The 22649-nt window shown below is 38.7% G+C and overlaps 1 protein-coding gene across 4 annotated transcripts in view; it reads left to right on the forward strand.

Moving 5' to 3' along the window:
* Positions 1-22649, forward strand: part of WARS2 (tryptophanyl tRNA synthetase 2, mitochondrial) — a gene marked incomplete at its 5' end in the record, with an annotated part of 82908 nt that overhangs the window by 56784 nt on the left and 3475 nt on the right. For 3 of the 4 annotated variants that reach the window (XM_081308514.1, XM_081308515.1, XM_081308516.1), the window contains 2 exons: positions 12199-12279; positions 14656-14741. In XM_081308514.1, the coding sequence (XP_081164640.1) occupies positions 12199-12279; positions 14656-14741 (167 nt within the window). The remainder of the gene's footprint in view (positions 1-12198; positions 12280-14655; positions 14742-22649) is intronic. The other variant, XM_081308517.1, reaches the window with a different exon arrangement.

Here is a 22649-nt window from a genome sequence, read left to right on the forward strand (position 1 = left end):
TTCCCATTTTGCCTCACTCTCCCCTGATAATCACCATTCTAGTCTCTGCTTCTATGAGTTTAACTCTTTTAGATTCTACATGTGGTCTCTATGGTATTTATCTTTCTGTGCTTGGTTTATTTCATTGAACATAATATCCTCCAGGTACATCTATGTTGTTACGAATGAAAGGATTTTCTTTCCTTCTTTTTTAGTTCTGAATAGTGTTTTATGGTATGTATATGCCACATTTTCATTATCCTTCATCTGTTGGTTGACACTTAGGCTGATTTCCATATCTTGGGTATTGCAAATAATGCTATGTTAACCATGGGAATGCAGGTAGCTCTTTCACATACTGGTTTCCTATCCTTTGGATATATATCACTGGTGGGTTTATATGAAATTCTATTTTTAAGTTATTGAGGAACCTCCATACCACTTTCCATAATGGCTATTCTAATTTCCAGTACCACTAACATCATGCAAGAGTCCCCTTTCACTAGTAACCATTCAAGCAGGTGTGAGATAATCAACCCATGAAGTGTTCAATGGATGGGGACAGAAAAAAAAATAATAATCGGCATCAGCATTTTAAGATTCATTAAAAAGGGAAGTCATGTTTATTAGAAAACTAATATTTTTAAGAGTAAGGTTTACCCAGCCCTTTCATATGCATGACTTTTCTTTTCTTTTTTTTTTTTTTTTTTTTTTTGAGAGAGAGAGAGAGAGAGAAATTTTTTAATATTTATTTTTTAGTTTTTGGTGGACACAACATCTTTGTTTGTATGTGGTGTTGAGGATCGAACCCGGGCTGCACGCATGCCAGGCAAATGCGCTACTGCTTGAGCCACATCCCCAGCCCATTACTTTTCTCTTAATGATCAGAATATCCACAAAAGTTACTGTTATCTTTCCTTTACAAATGATTAAATTGGAGTCTGAGGAAATTAAAAGGATTTAAAAATGTACTTAAAACCATCTTAGAGACATCTCCTATTTTGTAAATGTTCAAGGTATGTAACTTCTTGACAGCTTTAGATGGCAAAGCCAGGACTCTGTTTTCTCACGAAGGGACCGCTTTTAGAGGGTGTGCTGCTGGGGCAGGAATCTTATTCTGCCCCCTGCTGGTCACCCCTTTCCAGGCCTTTGCCTCGGGTCTGCTGGCTGAGGGACAATGGGGAGCCGAAGCAGAACTCAAGGGGGCCCTCCTTCCCTATTGTCTGGACAACGGAATTCCCCTTTCACCCCTGCCCTGCTCTCACAGAATGGCAGTCCATTCTCCGTGTGGCAGCCACGTTCATATTTTTACTAAAAATATATCGATGCTTCTCTCCTGCCCTAAGTAAAAATCTAATCTCAATTTAGTTAGAAAGGCCTTCTACAGTGAGCCCCAGGGAACAACAGGCCAGCATTTCTTTCACTACACCCACCAAGTTATGGAGACTTTATTTTTTTTTTTAATATTTTCTTAGTTGTCAGTGGGACTATATTTATCTATTTGTTTGTTGAGAATCGAACCCAGGGTCTCACACATGCTGGGCGAGTGCTGTACCCCGGAGCCACAACCCCAACCCTATGTGGACTTTATATTGTCAAATCCCTATGTGGACTTTATATTGTCAGTATATTTTGTGTTCAGATGATTCAGTTCAGTTTCACAAGTTATCTCTTTAAAGCAGACGTTGAAGAACTTTTTTCTGTTTTCATTTTGAGAAAGTTTGTTGGATCAATCAATTCTTAATTTATAAGCAGATAATTAAATGATCATTTGTCTACATTTAGAAAATGGTTTTGGGGGACTGGGGATATAGCTGTTGGTAGAGTGCTTGCCTTGCAAGCATAAGGCCCTGAGTTTGATCCCCAGCACCCACCCCCCAAAAAAAGAAGAAAGAAAGAAAATGGTTTTTGTTAGTTCCTTTATATTGAGAGTTTTCTACTACATTTAAGCATTTCATTGATCCTTAAATATGTGATAGAGAGGATAAGAATTTAGAAAGCATTTATACTTAAAATAGTGGGCACCAATGCCAGTTACAATTAATTCCACCTGCACCTACACAGGCACAATTATTGGTAAGTAAAAGTAAGAATTTTTGAAATTATGAATCAGAGAAAAAATATTCTTTTATGTTATGTGATGTGCTTTTCTCAAATGTATCCACTGTGTTCAGTGTATTTTTACATTTATTATATTTTTGTATTTTTACGTTTACATGTATTTTTATATTTACTACTAAAGCATAAAAACTGTTTTCTCATGTGCTATTGTTGTACATCAGAAAGAGTCCTAGTAATGATGTGAAATAGGGAAAGAATTTAGCTATGCTATAATGCTGATTTTACCAATAATTTTCATCTCCAGTCCTTTGCATTCTTTCTCAGCAGCCTGACTGGAACAATTTAGACTTATTGAAGATTCTTCTCATTATTTTCTTTTTCTTTCTCTCCCACTGGCCTGTAGTCATGGTTCTTCCCCTACAATATGTTTGCCATATGTGAAGAATTTTACAGACCCTCTCTTTTAAAAGGTGTGTGTGTGTGTGTGTGTGTGTGTGTATACGCATGCACATGTGTGAGTGCAAACACACATGTGTATACACACACAGTGGGGAGAGACAGAGAATGTCTGGCAGAGATTTCCATCTCAATGCCAGAGTCAGGGGTCTTTATTTCCCGCAGGCAGAACCGGCCTCAGTGCAGATCCAGTCTGAGCCCCCCAGATGTCTCTGAGGCACAGGTATCCACACGCTCCCTGCAATCTCATCACTCTGCAGATGGAAGGTAGGAAGTGGAAAAAGACATAGCTTTAGGCCCTGGCTTCCTGCCGAGGCAAGGAAAAAGGGCCAGCTGAGGCCATCGGACATCATGTTACAAAAGTTCCAAAGCCATCCCCAGAAAAGTCAAGGGAGGAAAATGGAATCTGCAGCTTTGGAATGTGGCCTTGTTCTCTGATTAGTTGTGTTTTGTTTCCCAGGAAACTCAAATCAATAATAATAATAAATAAATAAAAGGGAACTGTAGGGATAGCAGTTTCTGAATGAAGGCCAAAGGAACTGACTACAGGCATCTTGCCTCGGTGTATACAAACGAAAGTTACACCCAACCCCACTGTCCCTTCTTTTAGAGGTGTAGAAACAAGGCCCCAAAGTGGACAGTCTGTGTTGTCTTCCGTCTATCCTGGTGGTTTTGGAAGCGCATTTGAGTACATAGTTAGGTTTGTTGAATCCTGAGTTGATAAAAACCATCAGTAGGTGTATGTTCGGCTCCTGGTAGAAAGGGGACAAACAGCCAGCAGCATGGAGGGACAGGCTTGGGGGGTCTGTTTGTAAAGGTGGCATTACCTCCTCAGTTCCTCCTGGAGGCAAGGATCCAAGTGGCCTGTGGTATAAATAAGGGGAAGTTAGGAAAATGATCAGCAAACTCTTAACACGTTTCCCTCTCTTCAGAGTCTCCACCAGTACCCCTCCCTGGCCCAGATCTGCACCCCTGTGTGCCTTGATGAGCAAGGTGCAGTGTGCATGTTGCGTCCATCCCACACACAGAAACAGGTTCGAGTTGATGATACCTTCCAGAAGAGTTCCTTTCTTGCCATCAGATCCGTGGTGGAAAGAGTACAGGCTTTGGAACTGGACCCATTTAGCTAGTATGTCACTGTCACCTGTTCTCAGTTGTGATACACTGGGCCAGTTCCTCAGCTTTCCTGAATCCCCCTTAGAACGTCTCTAATAGGGATTTAAGTAAAATGGTGCATCATGCTTGGCCGTCCATATACTGCTCCCCAGGGGCTCCCTGATTTTGCAAAGGATTTGTACAAAGGTAAATTGGGATTAGAAGGTGGAGGTCAAAATAATGGCAAAGCTCCTTTTATCCTTAATAATAAAAGAGTTTCAGGAGAGTTTCTTGTTAAAGGAGTTTCTTCTGGGGTAAGCTTTTAAGAACTATTTCAGCCATTCAGAAAAGTGTAAAGATGATTGAAATTCTAGCCTTTTAGCATACTTGCTTCAGGTAGTTTTGTTTCTTAGAAATAAAACTTTGCAAATATAATAGAAACTTTTTGTTTAGCTCACTCTAATCCCATTTCACTCTCTGCCTCCCCCAGAGGTAACCACTCTATTGATTTCGATATTTATCATTCCCACATGTGTTTATATTTTTATTTAATATGATATGGCCCTAATTTATATGATTTCTTTTGCATTTTTAAAACTTTATGTAAATGATATTACGCTACATATCTTCTTGCATGCATAATTATTTTGTTCAATGTTACATGTCTGAGATTAGTCTGTTTTGACTGTTGTATCGTATTCCATTAGTCGGGCTCTGTCACAATTTATTTACCCAGTTTCCTGGCCAAGGATATATAGATTTTTTTTTCAGCTTTTTATTACTATAAACAATACTACAGGGCATACTTGGAAACAACTTGTGTGTACATCTGAAAGACTTTCTCTAAGTATAGATGCCTAAGAGTGGAATCATGAGGATATCTGATGTATATGTGGTCAACTTCACTGGCTTTGCCAGACTGCTCTCCAAATTGGATTCTAATTGACATTCCCACTAACAGGAGAGTTCTTGTTGGTCTAATTCCTCAGCAGTGTTTGTATTATTAGACATTTTACTTTTGCCATTATTATCGATGGAGTATACTATCTTATTGTTTCAATATGAATTTCCCTGAAAACTAGTAAGGTTAGGCACGTTTATCAACCCTTTTAATTTCTTCTGTAAATTTTTCATATCTTTTAGTCATTTTGTAATTGTGTGTGTGTGTGTGTGTGTATGTATGTATGTGTCTGTGATTCTGAGGATTGAGCCCAGGGTGTCATGCATGCTTGGCAAGCACTCTACCACGGAGCTACATCCCCAGCCTGTTTATATTTTCTTACTGTTTTGTAGGAGTTCTTTACATATCCTGAATATTAATCCTTTGTTATATATTGTCTTTTTTTTTTAGACCATGGTTTGTCTTTTTAAATGCTGTCTATTGTACAGAAGTTTTCATGTTAATGTACATAATTCAGTCTTTTCCTTTGTGATTCTGTGCTTCTGAAGTGTTTTTTAAAGTAATTCTTTCTTGGTTTAATGGCATGAAGCTATTCTTTATTATCTCCAAAATGTATTTTAAGACTGACTTATATAAAACAAAACACATTTTGTTTATAAGATAAAAAAAACCACAAACATGTAGTTAATATCACCAGCTATCTCATCAGGGAAGTCTGCAAGTGTTGGGAAACTGTGTAGCACATAGTGATGGATACTTGTTTTCAAAAATTCTCATTTGCATTGGAAAGCTAAAATTTTACCACTTTTTTACCCACAGCTTCTGGGTTGTTTTTCTTGAAATATCCATTGTTCTTTGTTTCTGATGAGTTTAGCTAGAGGCTACTCTGAATCTTTTTAGAGAACAAATGATTTTGTGAGGCTGGCTACTGTATCTTTGTTGCCTATTTCATTACTCTATCTATTGTCTTTGAAATTACTTCCTCGTTCTTTACTAACTTTCTAGTGGACCTTATTAATTTGCAACCATTCTTCTTTTTCTAATATAAACATTTTCTAATAATAATAATTTTCTAATAATAACGTTTTCTAATATAAGCACTCTGTTTTATTTATTGACATAGCCTAGCAAAAGCTGATAAATACAATTCTACAGGTAAAGAAAAAATGCACACACACATACATGAATACATATTAAGCAACAGAATTTAGATGGATATGACTTTAAGTCAGGAACTGGCTGATAGAAGCAACTTGTTTAGCTTTGGAAGTGTTAGAAAGAAATAGGCAACACCAAGTGTGTAGAGACCAATATTCATTGGCAAATACAAGTACTGACAGGAGGCAGAGCAGTTGGAAAGAGAGTTTATCATTGATACAGATTTATTTTAATTAAAATCAGATTCCCAAACAAGGTTCTTGTTAAGGGGATTTGTCATGGGGATGATAAGAGTCTAATAAAAATAACTCAGCATGAAATTACTAGTTTCCAAGAGGAAGAAATAAATGGGAATTTGTGAGTCTGAACAGTCTTCCAAGTGTCCTATCTAAAACTTACAGGACCTGATTCCTGGAAAGATAACATTTATATGGGAAATAGTAAAACCCTAAGGGACAGAGAGTATCTTAGAGATTTGATTCAGGAATTACTGAACCAAGTAATTGCTTAGCTAGGTGTGATTGATACCTACAGCTATATCTTTTGGAATCATGCTTCCTTGTACTCTTCTTGTTAATTAAATATTTTTGATTTTTTTAAATATAATGAAATACAGATAATGATATGCCAAGCATTTGGGAATGCTGAATGAAGATTCTTAATATCTGGATTTACTTTGACTTCTTATATTGAAAAAAAAATATATATATATATACAGATGAAGTTAAAAGTCTCTTTAATCCTTCTCCTGGCCCAGCCTCTTTACCTCCATCCCCTGCATCACTTTTCTCTAACTCCAGGCAGTCAAAACCTTAGATTCATGGTATATCCATCTAGTTCATATTTCACACTTCTTTTCTTTTTTTTTTTAAGAGAATTTTATTTTTAATATTTATTTTTTAGTTCTCGGCGGACACAACATCTTTGTTGGTATGTGGTGCTGAGGATCGAACCCGGGCCGCACGCACTCCAGGCAAGCACGCTACCAGTTGAGCCACATCCCCAGCCCATCACACTTCTTTTCCACATGCTCATGTTTTGTTCTTATAATTCCATCAAACTATATATAACTTGTTTTGTGGTTTAAATTTTTTACATGAGGGGTGTAATGCTGTAGGACCTTTTTGCAGTTTTCTTTTTTTCATGAAACTGGGTTTTTATATTCTATGTTTATTCAAGTAAATCTAGCTTATTTCTTATATTCGTGAACAGTGTGCCATTATGCCACATTTATTATACCACATTTTAACAGGCATTTCTTATTATTAAATTTTTAACTTTATTCATGCATTCATTTCATGAATATTTAATAAGCACTTACTATATCCTAGGTACTCAGTACTCATGTTGTATCAGTGACTAAATCAGACCAAAATCTCTGCCATCATAGTACTTACATTCTGTTGGGAAAACGTAAAATAAATAGTAACCATATTATATAAGCCAAACACAAAGTGTATTAAACAGTGACAAATGATATGGGAAAAGATGAAGGAGAATTGGGAACGGGGTGGAGGGGATAAGCCCTCTTGATAAAATAATATTTGAGCAGACTTCAGGTGAGTATCAGGAGGTTGAGAATTATTGCAGAGGACAGAGCCATGGCAAAGCCCCTAGGGTGAGGGTGTATCAGTGTATTCCAGGAACCTGAGACCAGCTTGCTGGAGGAGCCTGCAGAGTGACATAAGTAACAGTGTTGAGCAGGGGAAATGACCTTGCCTGGTCTCACAGTTCATTACAGGATTTTGCCTTTTACTCTGAGGAAATGAGAATCTAAGGGTTTTGTGCCAAGAAGTGATCTGATCTATGTTTTGGAAGGCTCCCTTTGGCTGCTCAGTTACTAATAGGCTCTAGGGGACCTGGGGTAGAAGCAGAGACCACTGAGGAAGTTATTACAGTGAGCCAGAGGAGAGAGATGGTGCCCCGGGCCACAGGGGCAGAAGTGGTGAAGTCCTGAATGTATTTTGAAGATAGAGGCAACAAGATTTGTAGGTAGGTTAGCTACAGGGTGTGAGAAAACAGGAGTGAAGGATGGCACAAGGTTTCTACCTAAGCAACTGCCAGGGTACAGTTTCCATCCAGGAACAGGACAGGTCTGGGATGGGGGATCAGGAGGTCAGTTTCAGTAAAGTTGAGCTTGGGATGTCCATTAGATGTCCACACGGCGATGCTGAACAGGTGGTCGGGTTCCTGAATCTGGAGCTCATCAGAGAAGTGTGGCTGGGGTGTAAGTTTGAAATCATCAGTCACATGAACCACACTTAAAGCAATGGAAAGGAGATGAAATTGCAAAGGGAGTGAGTGTAATGAGGAATAGAAGTAAAGAAACAGGACTGAAACCTCGGTGTGCACAGTATGATGGCAGCTCTGGCCTCCTCCTTTTTCTTCAATGCTGGGAACCCATTTTCTCCTCTAACCACATTGAAAGGATGTAGAGTCGGCTTTGATTTGGGAGCCATCTGTTTCTCTATGGAGTGATTGGGGGTTTTTTTTGTTTATTTGTTTGTTTGTTTCTTCTAATTCTCTCTTCAGTTGTATGCAATCTAGTATTTATCACATCTTTTGAGTTTTTTACTACCTGACTCAAGTTTTTTTCAGTTTTTTTATATAAACTTTATATTAGCTACAACAAACATGCCTACTAGCACAAAATCATAAATCTGTTTTCACAAACTGAATGCACACATGTAAGTGCTAGCATGTTCTTCATTTCTCTTTCAAATTACTTACTAAAGTGCTAGCATGTTCTTCATTTCTCTTTCAAATTACTTACTACCTTGGCTCCCAAAGTAACCTATTTGTGAATGTTGTATAAATTTTCTTTTTCATATGCACTCATTTTGTTGGTATGTACCTGGCTTCTTTCTTCCACTCATTCATGTTGTTCCATTTAATTGTTCATTAATCCTCCTTGCTATTGCCTATTCTTTGTATGCTGCGATCTATGTGTCTACTCAACTACACATGGAAAATTTAGATTGTTTCAAATTTGGGATTGTTACAGTGTGCCTGCACATTTATTTTGGGGAAATATATGAAGACATTTATGCTGAATATATACCTAGAAATAAATTTGGGGGTCAGAGGACAAGTGAATGTTGAGCTCTAGGGTATATCCGTTTTCTGAAGTCAGTAGACCAGTTTACATCCCACAACAGTGTGTGGGATTTACTCAACATCCTCACCACTCCCGATACTGTTGGATTTTTCACTTCAATCATTCTGTGAATGTGTAGTGGTATATCATACATAGCTTTAGTTTGCCTTTAAGGCATGCAATAAAGAGAAGTTCCTGATTTTAATGCAGTTTATGTTACCAAGGGTTATTCTTCATGTTTAGCATTTTGTGGATTCTGTTTTTGAAAAGTCCTTACTAAGTTAAAAGTGCAGTGAACTGATTTGAATTCTTCTGCAAATTTCAAAAATACCTATAATGATTAAGGAGAGTATTTCAGTGTGCTGTAAAGAATTTCAGAGGCTTCCCAAGAGTACAGTTTATGCACCATGGGCCCCTTTCACCCATAAGAATATCTTCAAAACATTGGCTTCTCTCATTCCATTTTGGAAGATCTTTTGTTCCTTCCTATCGAACCCAGAAATTCTGTAAAGTATATTTCTTACCCCATTTGTTTTTAATTGCCCTGTCTTCTATTTTCAGAGATAACAGAGCTCATTAGAAGTAAATTCCTCTGAATTCTCCATTCTCCACTCCTAGCTCACAAGATATACCTCGGCCACATTCACCTCTTACTACAGCGGAAGACATTTTAGTCCTCTGTTTCTCTGCCTTTGTTCGGCACCTTTCCCTTTCCTCCTTCAAAAACATTGTTTTTTGATTTACCCTCTTCCTGTGTCTTCCTGGCTCTCCTCCTACTTAGTACATAAGACCGTAGGACTTTCCTCCCTTAAAAAACAAAATGTTTGCTCTCTAACTGCTTTTTGTTACCCATCTCTTATCTTTCCCTAAAAAAAAAAATGTATTACACATGTAAATAAAATTTCATAGAATTAAATAGACCCTTTTTAGATTTCACTATGTAAGACTGGTGAAATCTAACTAGGGTAGGATGGATTGTTTGAAGTTCAGTTTCTTCGTTGTGATATTTAACTATAGTTATGCGAGTTGTTGCCATAGGGGGAGATTAGGTGAAGGTTATATGGGAATTTTCTGTAGTATTTCTAAAAATTATCTATAATAATAATAATAATAATAATATTGATAAATATGTGCTAGGTATTATTCTAAGTACCTTCTTGTGGGTACTATTATTTGTTTTTCATTTTATAAGTAACAAAACATCGACATAGGGAAATTAAGTTACTTACCCAGGGTCACCCAGCTACTAAGTAGCAGAACTAGCATTCAGATCCAGGTAGCTTTACTGCAAAGGTGGTCCTCCTACCCCCTCTGCTATGCTCCTCAGACCTCTGTCTTCATATCCTGCATCCTAGCCCCACTCTTAATGCCCTTGTAATCTATCTCAATCACTCCCTTGAAATGGCTTCTGTCTGGATCAGCATCAAGTTGACAAATCTAATGGCCCTATTATTCCCGAGCCTTTCATAGACTTTGTACATTGAGAAGTATTTACTGAGCACATATAATGTCAGGCTGTGTTTCATAGGAGTGAACGAGACAGGCAAAACTGCTGTGGCTGATGAATACATGACTTGACTTGTTACAATTAGAGGGTCAGAAATCTTCAGGTTTTTTTTTTTTTTTCAACTTAATCACAGTTGACTTGTTTGTGGCCAGTCTCTTGTCCCATACCTTTGTTTTTTTTTTTTTTATGGCTAGAACAGATCTTATTATTTTGTGGCTTCACAGTGCAAGAAAATATTGTAATTAGTTACCTACCATATTTTCTTTTTCCTCAAGTAAAATTGTCATGAATAGGAAGAGAACTAAATTCTGAAGTACTTCTTTTCTTGTGCAATTATTGAAGCTGGATTATGAAAAATCAATCACCTTTGACCTACTTTTTCTGCATGAGAATAATTTGAATTAACTTGATGCCCTCTATTTTGGAAACACTAGGAAGATCTCTGAAAAACATTAAGTAAGTTTCATTCCATATGTCCAAATAAAAAGCTTATCCAAGGAAAATACTTGAGTTCATGGAGACATTGATAGTTTTTTTTTTTTTTTTTTCCATATCACCGAAGCTAAGCATGTGAACCAGAGATGAAGGGAAGGAGTCATCTTGTCTCTTTCCACATGCCCATGGTTATTTTCTGTGTTTTCATTCCTTTCCCCAACTCAGTAAAGAAGGGAAAAAAAATCATCTTACATTTTTTCATGCCTAAAAACAGCCTTGTATTAGTTCTACCAGGAGTGCCTTTGGCTTGATGGACTAGAGGCTACTCTAATCCCCTTGCTTACATCCCCAGTTGCTGTTTTGTCTGATAGCTGTTTGTTTATAGCAGCAGTCAGCAATTTGCTTGGGGAGTCCTGTCAAAGTCACTGGCCTCAATGAAACCCAAATGCCTCTTGGAAGAAATACAACAGGTTCAGCCCAGCAACTTGCAAAACTTCAAAAGTGATTCCTTGTCAAACACGTGGGAAACAACTCTTCCCTCCCTATAACTTGAGGGAAAAAAATGAGAAACTCTCTTACAACAGATGGTGATTCCTCGCTAGTAAAATCGGCCTGGACTGGTTCAGCCCCATTCCTTTATGTTCCTTTTGCAAAACCCACAAAGAACACATTTGGGGCCACTTTGCAGAGTTGGCAACAGTCTCTGCTTTTTAAGGAAATCTTATGGACACACACACACAAAAAAAAAAAGCCACAGTCGATGAACGGCTGGGAATCTCCAGGGCCCAAAACGGGATGCATAGGACTTAAATTCTGGGTGATCAGGTAGAATGTGGCCAGGGCCCAAGAATCATCCCAGTTTTTGCTAGCGTTGGTTACTTCATTAAATTTGATTCAAACAAAAACAAGTTGGGAAAGTTGATATTTTCCTGTTGATTAGAAAAAGAGAAGGAAGTAGAGGAAGAACTAGAAATGATAAAAATACCCTTCCAGATGATGGGATGATAAAGCAATCCCTAAAATTCAAATCACTCTAGATCTCAAGAATTCAATCTTTAACTTTGGTGCCTTTTTCTGCCATGTACATATGATATATTATAGCTCTTTTTCATATACTTTAAACTTATTTAGAGAGGACTTGGAACCTGTGTGTGTGTGTGTGTTGTTTTAGTAAGTTTAGCTTTTAAAGGGTAAAATAGGTGGCTTAGGACGTAATGAATCCCTCTCACTGAAGATATTGAAACAGACTGGTCACCTCCTTGCTAGGGATGCTGTGGAGAACTTAAACACTTGAGTAATGTGTGCATGAGTTGGCCTTTATAATTTCTTCCTCGCCGAAGATTCTATGCAGCATGAATCACAACTAAGCCCTCTCCGCTTGTCCTTCTTTCAATAACCTTGATCTGGGGTGTCTTCAGTGGCCTATGATGATACCTGCTGTCTGTTGAGTTTGTTTCCATGCAAGGAAACACTGGCCACCTTTGTTGATGTCCTGTTTTATTTCTTTAGGTGTCTGAACACACACAATTAAATTGGATCCTTACCTGCATGGTCAGGCTGCCTCGATTACAGCATTTACACCAGTGGAAGGTAAATATCAGTGATCTGCTTAAAAATCAGAAAGGACACCATTTTCCCTTCTGGTTACGCATGTGTTGGGCCCCGGGAGCCCTGAGTTTGCTTTCCTCTGTGGAATGCAACCCCGGAAGGCTGGGACAGCCTCTTCCACCTCTCTACTTCAGGGCATTAAACAAAATGTGACTTGGGTTCACCAAGATTTCTTCTCATTTAAAAATCTTTTTTTTTTTTTTGTCTGTGTTTGGATAGACTTGGTAATGATTTGAAAAGTACCACGTTATAATTAACAAATAATCACAGTTTCTGGATTACTGCTGTTGCCCCCCATCCCCACGGGAATTAACTGGCAGTAAGGAAGAAATGTTTTCACTGTGGGGAGAAGAGACAACATATTTTATTTAACTTTTAAACAAGTTGAGTCCAGGCAACTGTTCAAACCCACAGAAAAAAATTAAGGATATACTTTCACACGAAGTTTGATTGAGAAAAATAAATTGTATAATTCAAAGTACTTTACTTCCACTTATTTTTTTTGCAGTTGGATAACTTGAGGTAGGTAGCCCCAGTTATGTCAACACGACTTTCAGTTTCAAGCTGGCTTTGAGCATACTTTCAGGGCCATTGGCCTCAGGTGGGTCTTCAGAAGCCTTTGCATACCCGATAGAAACAGCTTTGTAGTGACAGTGCCTGAAAGCTGTGGTCTGACGTTTGTGTCTCCCCATAGCTCTTGGTGAGTCGGACCCCCACAGGAGAAGCCTTTGAGAGGTGATCAGGTCTCAGGAGAGAGCCTCATGAATGGGATTTAGTGCTCTTAGAGAAAAGGCCCCTGGGAGACCTTTATTCCTTTCCCTCAGGCAAGGACAAGAGAAGGCACCATCACAGAGCCAGGCAGTGGGTCCTGTCTAGACACTGACTTCGCCTTAGCCTTAGCTTCTCTAATGTTCTATATTTTGATTTTAGGTTTAGATTATCATAATACTCTACCACTAAGTTGAATGGTGAAATCCTTTTTGTAGGAACCTAATACTAATTAGGAACTGCTCTCCTTAGGAAATAGCTTCTAAGGGTCTTGTGAGCACATTGGTTTTCCCGAGAAGCCTCTCCACTGGTCCATGATTTCTATTTATAGGAAACATGTCGATTTCAAACCCTCATCCTGGGGGTGATACTGCCTTCTATGGGCCTTCATTCTCTAGTGAATTACAGCAATGTCTTCTGCAAGTCTTCTGTCATGCTAGATACTGAAGATAGTACAGTCAACAAGACAGAGTAGCCCTGCAGGAGGCTTGTAGTCTATTTAGAGAAAGACATTATACAAGTCACAACATGTGAAAAGTGCTCTGAGGGAAGGATATCAGGGCCCTGGAAAGATCTGATAAGAGCACCCAGCTTGATTTTGATGGGAGAGTGGGCATGAGGTTAAGGTTATTTGGAGGATTAATGAGTAACAAATGGCAAAGCAGATGTAACAGGTGCTCGATAAGCAATGTTCTTCATGTCTCCTTGCTTACTTTGTAATTCTAGGTCCAGTATGCGAATATTAAAAAGACTATAAATCTAATGCTTTGCTAACTTTTAAAAATTGAATTATTTTCCCATTTGCTCATTTCCAAATTAAATGTTCATGATTTTATCCAGTGATAATTGTTAACCAACCCTTATCAGATAAATTGTAATAAGGGAATGTTAACTCATGTTAATTTGTGGAAATTTAATTTCGTGATCATTTCTTTTCTTATCTGTGAAATCTGGAATTTATCTGATTTGGAAACCTAGAAAATGCCTTAGTATGTACTTTAGTGAAATGAGTAAAAAGTAGTAGCAGTGTGGGATCCTTCCATGGGGCAAGGGGCTGTGGGATAGCTCAGTGTTACAATACGTGCTTAGCATGAGGGTACCTGGTTTCAATCCCAGGACCAGAAACACATGAATAAATCAAATAAAGGGACAGTAGTAAAATTGATTCACCTTGAGCCAGGCATGGTGGTGCATACCTGTAATCCCAGCGGCTTGGAGAGTGAGACAGGAGGATCATGAGTTCAAAGTTTAGCAACATAGTGAGACCCTGAGCAACTCAGCTAGACCTTGTCTGTAAATAAAATATAAGAAAGGGCTAGGGACGTGGCTCAGTGGTTAAGCACCCCTGGGTTCAATCCCCGGTACCAGGAAAAAAAAAATGAAGAAAAATTGATTCACCTTATTCCTGCCCAGGCCAAGAGCATGAAGACAAACCAGCTAAAGACGGCTAGAGTTGCTAAAAGGAATTGACATATAATGTTATTACAGGTGGCTTCAGATCACACTTTGCTTACTTTAAAAATTTCTTAATTGAGCAATATAATTAGATTCAAATCAGATTTCTTTCCCTCCTCTTTTCATCCCCCACAGGCAAAGACTGCCAAGCAGAAGCATGACGGGACTGTGGGCCTGCTCACATACCCAGTACTCCAAGCAGCTGACGTTCTCTCCTACAAGTAAGGAGAGAGGCCACCCCTGTTCTCACACATCGCCATGATAAAAAAGTGTTTTAACCCATCTGACAAAGGCTTGGTTTGTGGAGAAGGGGCATGCAGAAAGAGTTAGACACGTGAATAAGTTTATATCTATTCTCTAATAACAGATACTAAAATATGGAAATGTGCTTCAATGAGAAACTAACAATACTAAGTGCAAACACTTAGTTAGCACTTACTGTATATTGGGAGCTTTTATAAATGCTTTATGTATACTCATCCTGACAACAACCTTGTAAAATTTGTACTATTATTTTCCATGTCTCACTGATGAGGCAACTGAGTGGTTGGTAGCATGCTGAGACAGGATTTGAGTGCCAAAAGTTCGGGTCCGTGCCTCTTAACCTCGGTGCCGTATATATTTCCTCACGAACAAACTTCAAGCTTTAAATGTTGATATATTTTTAAGTAATCAACACTCTAACGTGATGCTGACCAATAGGACTTGCTGTGACCGTGGGAATGTTCTACCTGCACTTTCTGAATCCAGAAACACCAGCCACATGTAGCTATTGAGCCTTTGAAATGTTGCTAGTGTGACATAGAAACTGAATTTAAAATTTTTCTTTAATTAACTTAAATAGCCACCTGTGGGTTGTGGCTACATATTTAACCTGAAGGTTGAGAGCAAAATATTTTGAACATGATGTATGATACACCCTCACTTTTCTTGGACCTGTAATCCATCCAGTTGACTACTGCTGCCATTTATAGGCCTCAAAAATACACAACAAAGAATGCTCCTCTCTGTGCTCTCTGTTACTGGCCAGGACTTGGGATCTCGTTTCTCCCCCAGCTCTTCCCTGATTTCTCTCCATTAGCCTCTCTTGGCCGGCCCCCACCCCTTTGACTTTCCAGAAGCAAAGCCTCCCAGGCAAGTGCACTCCTGGCCTTTGCCTTGTTGCTGGGAAGGCATCAGGGACTGTTGTCTCATCCCTCTCCCCCTAAAGCCATGATTGTCCCCTAGGAGAACTAGAATTCTTTTGCCTGTGAACCTGATGATAGCATACAGATGACAGTATCCTCCTCACTGAAGGGCTTCAAAGCCCTTGGACAATTATGATGGAAACAGCCCAAAGAATAGTTGCCTAACTCCACAAACAGGCAACGTCCATGAGAGCAAGCAACCTGTCTTTAATTATGATCAAAACTTGCACATGGGATTATGTGTCTGCTTGTTGTATCAACTTAAATGCTAGACTCTTAATATCTTGGGAAGCCAATGATATTTTAAAGGAAGCAGAATGAAGTCTAATTATACGGTCATAAAATATACTGGAGGGCTGGGGCTGTAGCTCAGTGACAGAGCACTTACCTAGCATGCATCAAAATAAATACATAAATGATTTTTTAATTAATATAAAATATACTGGAATACACATTATGTGAATGTGGACTCTTCCAAAAATATCTTGCTGTATTTCATTCACCCTTCCTGTGACAATGTGGGATGACACAGTGCCTACATGATGAGATGGAAGTAAACAGTAAGCACTAAGCACTTGCACACCATGGCTGTTGGTTTTGCAACTTGAGATTTGACAGCAAAATTAACACATATTTTTTTTCCTTCTACATGATTTCTCAGAGGATTCACTGGTCCTATAAATCTTAGGAACCTTGCATATGATTTCTTTTCCTTTCTTTTAGCTGAAAACTGTCCCACATTTTCATTTAGAGGAAGCACTTTGCAGCTTCCCTTAGACATGTGTGAATTGCCAGCATCACTGACTTTGTGTCAGGGGCCATTATTAAGTAAGATATGAGTTACTTGGGCACAAGCCCCCGACACTGCAGCTGGTGACCATGGTAGCTACCAGGTGATTCATGGGCTGGTTGCATATACAACATGGATATGCTGGACCAAAGGATGATTCACATCCCAAGCAGGATGAATGGGGGCAGGAAATGGTGAGAGATTTTATCATACTGCTTAGAATGTCATGCCCATTAAAACTTATGAATCGATTATTTCTGGAATTTTTGGAATATTTTTGGACCACAGTTAACCCCAACAAACTACAACTGCAGAAATTAAAAGTTTGGATAAGGGGGAAATAATGTATGTTTTTCTCAATTTCCCAAAATACAATTGGAAGAATTGTAAAATACTCCAGTTCTCTTATCCCATAAGTGGACTCATGGATATACCTGTGGGGGTTATTGAGCAAATTATGTACGAATTGATATCACCTGGTATTTTAAGATATAAGAGGAACTTCTAAAAAAGAATGACATTGGCAAAAATAGCCTCTTAAGATCTCAAAACTTGTTTTATGTGCTGTCCTTTTTAAAGCCAGGCTTGAGGCTGTGAATGCCCTTTTATCTCATACAAAACTATAAGTATTTCAGACATGGACGGTAAACCTTGAAAGTCTCTGATGACTTCTTGTCTGTCTTACTTTCTTCAACATCAGCAGGATTCTCACATAAAAATACTTGACCCCAAGGATAGGCATTTATTTTTCAGCCTATTATCCCCGAGCCTGCTCTCTGTAGCAAAGAAATTCCCATGCAATACATATTCCTCCTTTAATGTTTGCTGGTCTATTTGGTGGTTAGAACTTGTCTTAAGGAAAGCATGAGGTGCCTCTCTCTTGACTACCTTCTAAAAGGAGGATAATAGTGGAGGGATTCTTATCTATCCTCATCAGCATTCTGGCATTTTAGATACAGATTGTTCAAATAGATAGAGATGTTTTTCTGTACAACTAGATAATTATCTGTGTTCAAGATGAGTGACTACTACCTTAGCCTTCCAGCTATCTGCCAGATCTGGTGCCATAATTAGATAATAGACATGGGCAGACATCTGCCTGTTCCTATTCTTACGAAGAACATTTGCCTCCTGTCTGGTTTCAGGTTAGACAACCTGCACTCGTGGGGGTATTGTTTATTTGTTTTTGTTTTATTTCAGATATTTCTGGATTTTGGAAAAGGTCATAGCCAGAATGTCTATGAATATTTACATTATAAATATAGACAGGTAGTTTGGTAGGTTGAAGGATGGATAAAACATTTGTTTTTTTCTGCCAGTAAATCTATGTGGCCTCTTCATAAAATGTTGATATAAGTTAAATATAGATTTGATGCTTGTTCTTGTCAAAATCAGCGTTAGAACATAAATGGTGCTGTGGGCTGGAGGACAAACACAAGAGAAAGAATTAGAAAAAAAAAATCTTCCAGATAGGTTAATAAAAGATTTACATAATGTTTTGGTGGAACTTGGTAAGGAACCCAAGAATGGAGAACTGAGACTGTCTTTAATTTGAAAGCATAATATCAGCAGCCCTTTGAAGGAAGATAAAATACTCAAAAATAGCAAGTATTCATAATTTTTATTTTGTACCCTGCATTATTTATCTGAATGCCTAATTTCAATAGACTGGCTATATATTAAGTATATATTTCTTTCTCTCTTTCTCTTCATATGTGTGTCTTTCCCTCTCAGATACACACATGTAATTTTTATTCAAATTCAACAACTATTTGGTAAGTCACTAATTCGGAAAAAGAAACTGTACATGGCCTTGAGAGAGAGAGAGAGAAGGAAGGATTGACATGTGTCCATCATTGTTTGCCAGATATTATAATAGCTGTGACACACATTATCTATTCAGATTCTCACAGCAGCTCTGTAGGATAGATGGGTGATGGTATTCCCATTTTACAGATAAAGAAATTAACTTTCAGGGGAGAGTTGTTATGTCTACTCACATTGGAGAACAGTTGACTGTCTAATAGGTTATCTTTCTCAACAATTTGAACTGAAGCTGGGCACAGTGGTGCGCGCCTGTAATTTCAGAGCCTTGGGAGGCTGAAAAGGATCACAAGTTCAAGGCTGGCCTCAGCCACTTAGCAAGGCCCTAGGCAATTTAGCAAGACACTGTCTCTAAATAAGTAAATAAATAAATAGGATGGGGAATATAGTTCAGTGGTAAAGTGCCCCTGAGTTCAATCCCAATACAAAAAAAATAAACTGAGAAACATGAGAGGAGGATAAGAAGATAGTGAAAGCAAGAGCTGATATGAGGGAACAGGAACCTTAAGAAATGGAGTGGGCTGGGTTGTAGCTGAGTGGTAGAGCATTAGCCTAGCATTCATGAAGCCCTGGATTCAATCCCCAGCACAGGAAAAAGAACTGAGTAAGAAGAAACCAAGCCATTAGTCATCTTTCTATCATGTGACAAAAGACCTGAGATAAGTCGACTTAAAGGAGAAAACGTATATTATAGTTTCAGAGGTTTCAGTACATGCTCCCTTGACTGTCACTTTGAACCTGTGATGAAGCACAACATTATGGTGGGAAGCATGTGGTGAGGCCAAGCTGCTTACCCTATGGCAGCTAGAAAGCAAAACAGACTCAGGAAGGAGCCAGTGCCCCACTATTCCTTTCAAGGGTATCCTCCAGTGAGTTCACTTCCTTCCACTAAGTTTCACCTCCTAAAGGTTCCACCACCTCCCGGTAGGGAAATGGACATATGAAATCAACACAAACCAAACCAAAACCAAAGAGTAAGGAGAGTAAAATGGACAATACCTCAGTAAGTCGAGTCAGAGAAAAGTTTTCATAATGTATGAGGATCAGACTACTGCCCTTGATAACCTTTTTGAGAGCTCGTCTTAAAAGTTTAGAGTTCCTAAAACTGCTTTGAAGACTTCCAGTTCTTAAACTACTTCCTTTCTCTGTGAGACCAGGCTATCCTGGATTTTTATAAGATCCTGAAAGCAGCTGCCTGAGCCTCATTTTTGCAGACTGCTAATACCCACATTTTCATCCACAACTCTCTGAACAATCATTTCTTCTCTTTCTCTTTCTTCTTTCTAGCCATCAGGCAAGTGCTACACTAAACCAAAACCCTAGGAAGGCAATCTGAAATAGGTTCTAGGCTGCTGGCCCTAAAAAATAGGGAGACAGCATAGAAGGAAGAGAGCTGAGCTAAGATGTCAGCAGACAAAACATAGTGGGAAGCTTTTTGTACATTTTAAGGACAGAATATAATTTATACTTAAATAACTGATTAAAATACAGAAAATGAGTTACCGATGCACAGCTAGGATGAACTTTTCAGAGGCTATTTCACTGGTCTAATTTGGACCATGATGAAGAGGAAGGAGAAGCAGCCAAATGTAAGATTTTTTGGTTTGGGGGTGTGGCACTAGGATTGAACTCCGAAGCACTTTACCACTGAGCTGCATCTCCAGCCATTTTTACTTTTTTTTTTTTTTTTTTCCGAAACAGGGTCTCACTAAGTTGCTGGGGCTAGCCTTGAACTTGTCATCCTCCTGCATTAGCCTCCCAATTTTCTGGGATTACAGGTGTGCACCACAGTGCCCCACCAAATGTAGGAGAGTTTTAGGAGGTCAGAGTGAAAGGATGTGCAGGATGTGTACTGGACTGGATGTGCAGGAGTGTGGGCTGTCAGGGATGACCACACATTTCTTAAGTAACTAGATTGATGGTGTTGCAATGAGAATACTGAAAGAGGACTAACCGGAAAAATGTATAGCTTTATTCAATATCTATCCTCCTGGAGATGGTAACCACTTTATTATATCTCTCACAGTACCCAGCACTGGACCTGTCACGTTGTGGGTCTTCTAAATAATTGATGAATTAGAGTTATTAAAGCACATCCAACAATTGCCCAGTGATGGGAGATCAATCCTTCATGATAGGAGAGACAACACCAAACCCCTGTTCCGTCAGGCTGGGTAAAGGCAGCAGCATTGAAAATTCACAAACACTAGCCAAGGAAGTAGGAGGGTGGTGGGGGATGACAAGAGAACAAATCTCTGCTAGCAGATATATGTAAGCAATGATTATTCATCTGGACTCTAATTCTGCCAGAGGGGTGGGGTGGATCCCAAGTAAATGAAGATGCAATAAGGAACTAAGCAAAAGAAAAATGGTTTAGTCACCAAAGAAGAAGATCAGACGCATTATTATGTGACAGAAGTTATAACAATCAAAATTATGAAAGACTTTTGTTTTATGTTGTGTCTAAGAAAGCACAGTCAGGGTAAGGGAAAAAAAAGAAAATGGAGAAAAAGAAAAAGAGTAGGCACATTAATATGGATATCATTAAGCTGGGTATAAATTTTAAAAGAACAGCACTAAATTATTTGAAGTGAAAGGAAGAGTATGAGGAGAGAGGTTAAAAACGTGAAAAGAATAAGCCCCATAAGTGAGTAGAATCAAAGACAGGCTGAATTAATGTGAAGTGTAAACTCAATGGATAAGAAGTAAAAGCCAAGATAAATTATAGGAGGTGAAAAGAAAAGCAGGAGCAGGAGGAGGAGAGACCAGAAACAAACAAACGAAAGTCAGATGCAAAAGCCACGTGGCGCAATGGGACCAGGTGAAAAAAATTAAAATTTTTTTATTCCTTTAAAAAAAAATCAAAACCTCACCAAATTGTAAGAAAAGAGGCAGGGATCCGACATAAGGCAAGACGCACACAGCGTCATTATGAAAACTAAATGTGTTTTCTGTTTAGTTTGGTTGCTTGGTGAATCTGGAACCATTTTGGCATGTGGAAATATTCATTCTGATGTGCTTAAAGTGTATTGATTATGGTAATTGTTTTTTCTGTGTTAGTTGCAGTCCATTCTGATTTCCTATGGGCTACTGTAATTGCTTTTTAACCTGCTCTGCTGGCTAATTTGGTTTGGGGGAGTCAAAGTGACCTCTGCACGTCAGCCTCACTCTAATTACCAGACAGGAGCAACAAGGTCCAAAGAAGGGAAATTCTCAAAGGTGAGGCATGAATGGGTTACACCCAGGGCCTACATCTTTTTTTTTAACCACTGAGCCAGTGGCTTTCTGCTCCACGCTGTGTGGAAGGGAACAATGGACATGATCCTCACAGTCCTTTAGTAGAATTTCCTACATTTATTTACTGACTTAAGAACAGAAAGCACTTCCTGATTCATCTTCTTTGTCCCTGAAGTCTACCTTTCCATTCATTGCTCTGTCCCTGCTGTTTTCTTTAAATTAAAAGAGTTCTCAGAATTCTGTTAGCATACTGTTTGTATTTGGAGACCACCTGATAGGTGAAATGTCCGTTTCAGGTATGTTTTCTACCATTATCAGGATTGCCACTCAGGTCTCTGAGCATCTCTGGAACTATGTGTTTGTGGTATGAGTCAGCTACCAAAAAAGGAAATGATCTCTTTGAAAAATGTCACAGTGCACCTCACATCAAGGACCCTTCTATGTATCTTTCTTGTGCCATTTTGTCCTTCATTATGTCAGCTCTTAATACGGCATATCGCCAGCAAGGGTTACTGAGCCCTTAGCATCAAGCACTATGTTTGTTATCCTTGAAACCACCCAATGAGATAAGCAGCATTATGATCCCCACTTACAGAGACATTGAAAGCTTAGAAAGGGTAAGAAACTTGCCCAAGATAACTGACTGCTTCTCCCAGGGGGTAATATTAAACTTCCTTGAAAAGAACTAGCTGTGTAGCTGGGCGTAGTGGTACATGCTGTAATCCCAGCAGCTCAGGAGGCTGAGACAGAAGGATCACAAGTTCAAAGCCAGCCTAAGTAATTTAGCAAGGCCCTGAGCAACTTAGCAAGACCTTGTCTCAAAATAAAAATATAAATAAACTGTCTGGGGATGTAGCTCAGTGGTTAAGCACTGCTGGGGCTCAATTTCTAGTACCCAAAAAGAAAAGAAAAGAAACTATGGCACTTTATTATATTTGTATTATCAAATATCAAATATAAACTTGCCAATCAAGATATGAAATACTAACATCACTATCTCCATCCACAGTAACACTTCAGTACAATTTTCCCCACCCGATCTTCTCTGTGAAATGGTTAATTCTTCTTGATGAACCTCAGCATGATCTGAC

This window comes from Spermophilus citellus, assembly GCF_964194105.1.
Source record: "Spermophilus citellus genome assembly, chromosome: 9".
NCBI classification, from domain to species: domain Eukaryota; kingdom Metazoa; phylum Chordata; class Mammalia; order Rodentia; family Sciuridae; genus Spermophilus; species Spermophilus citellus.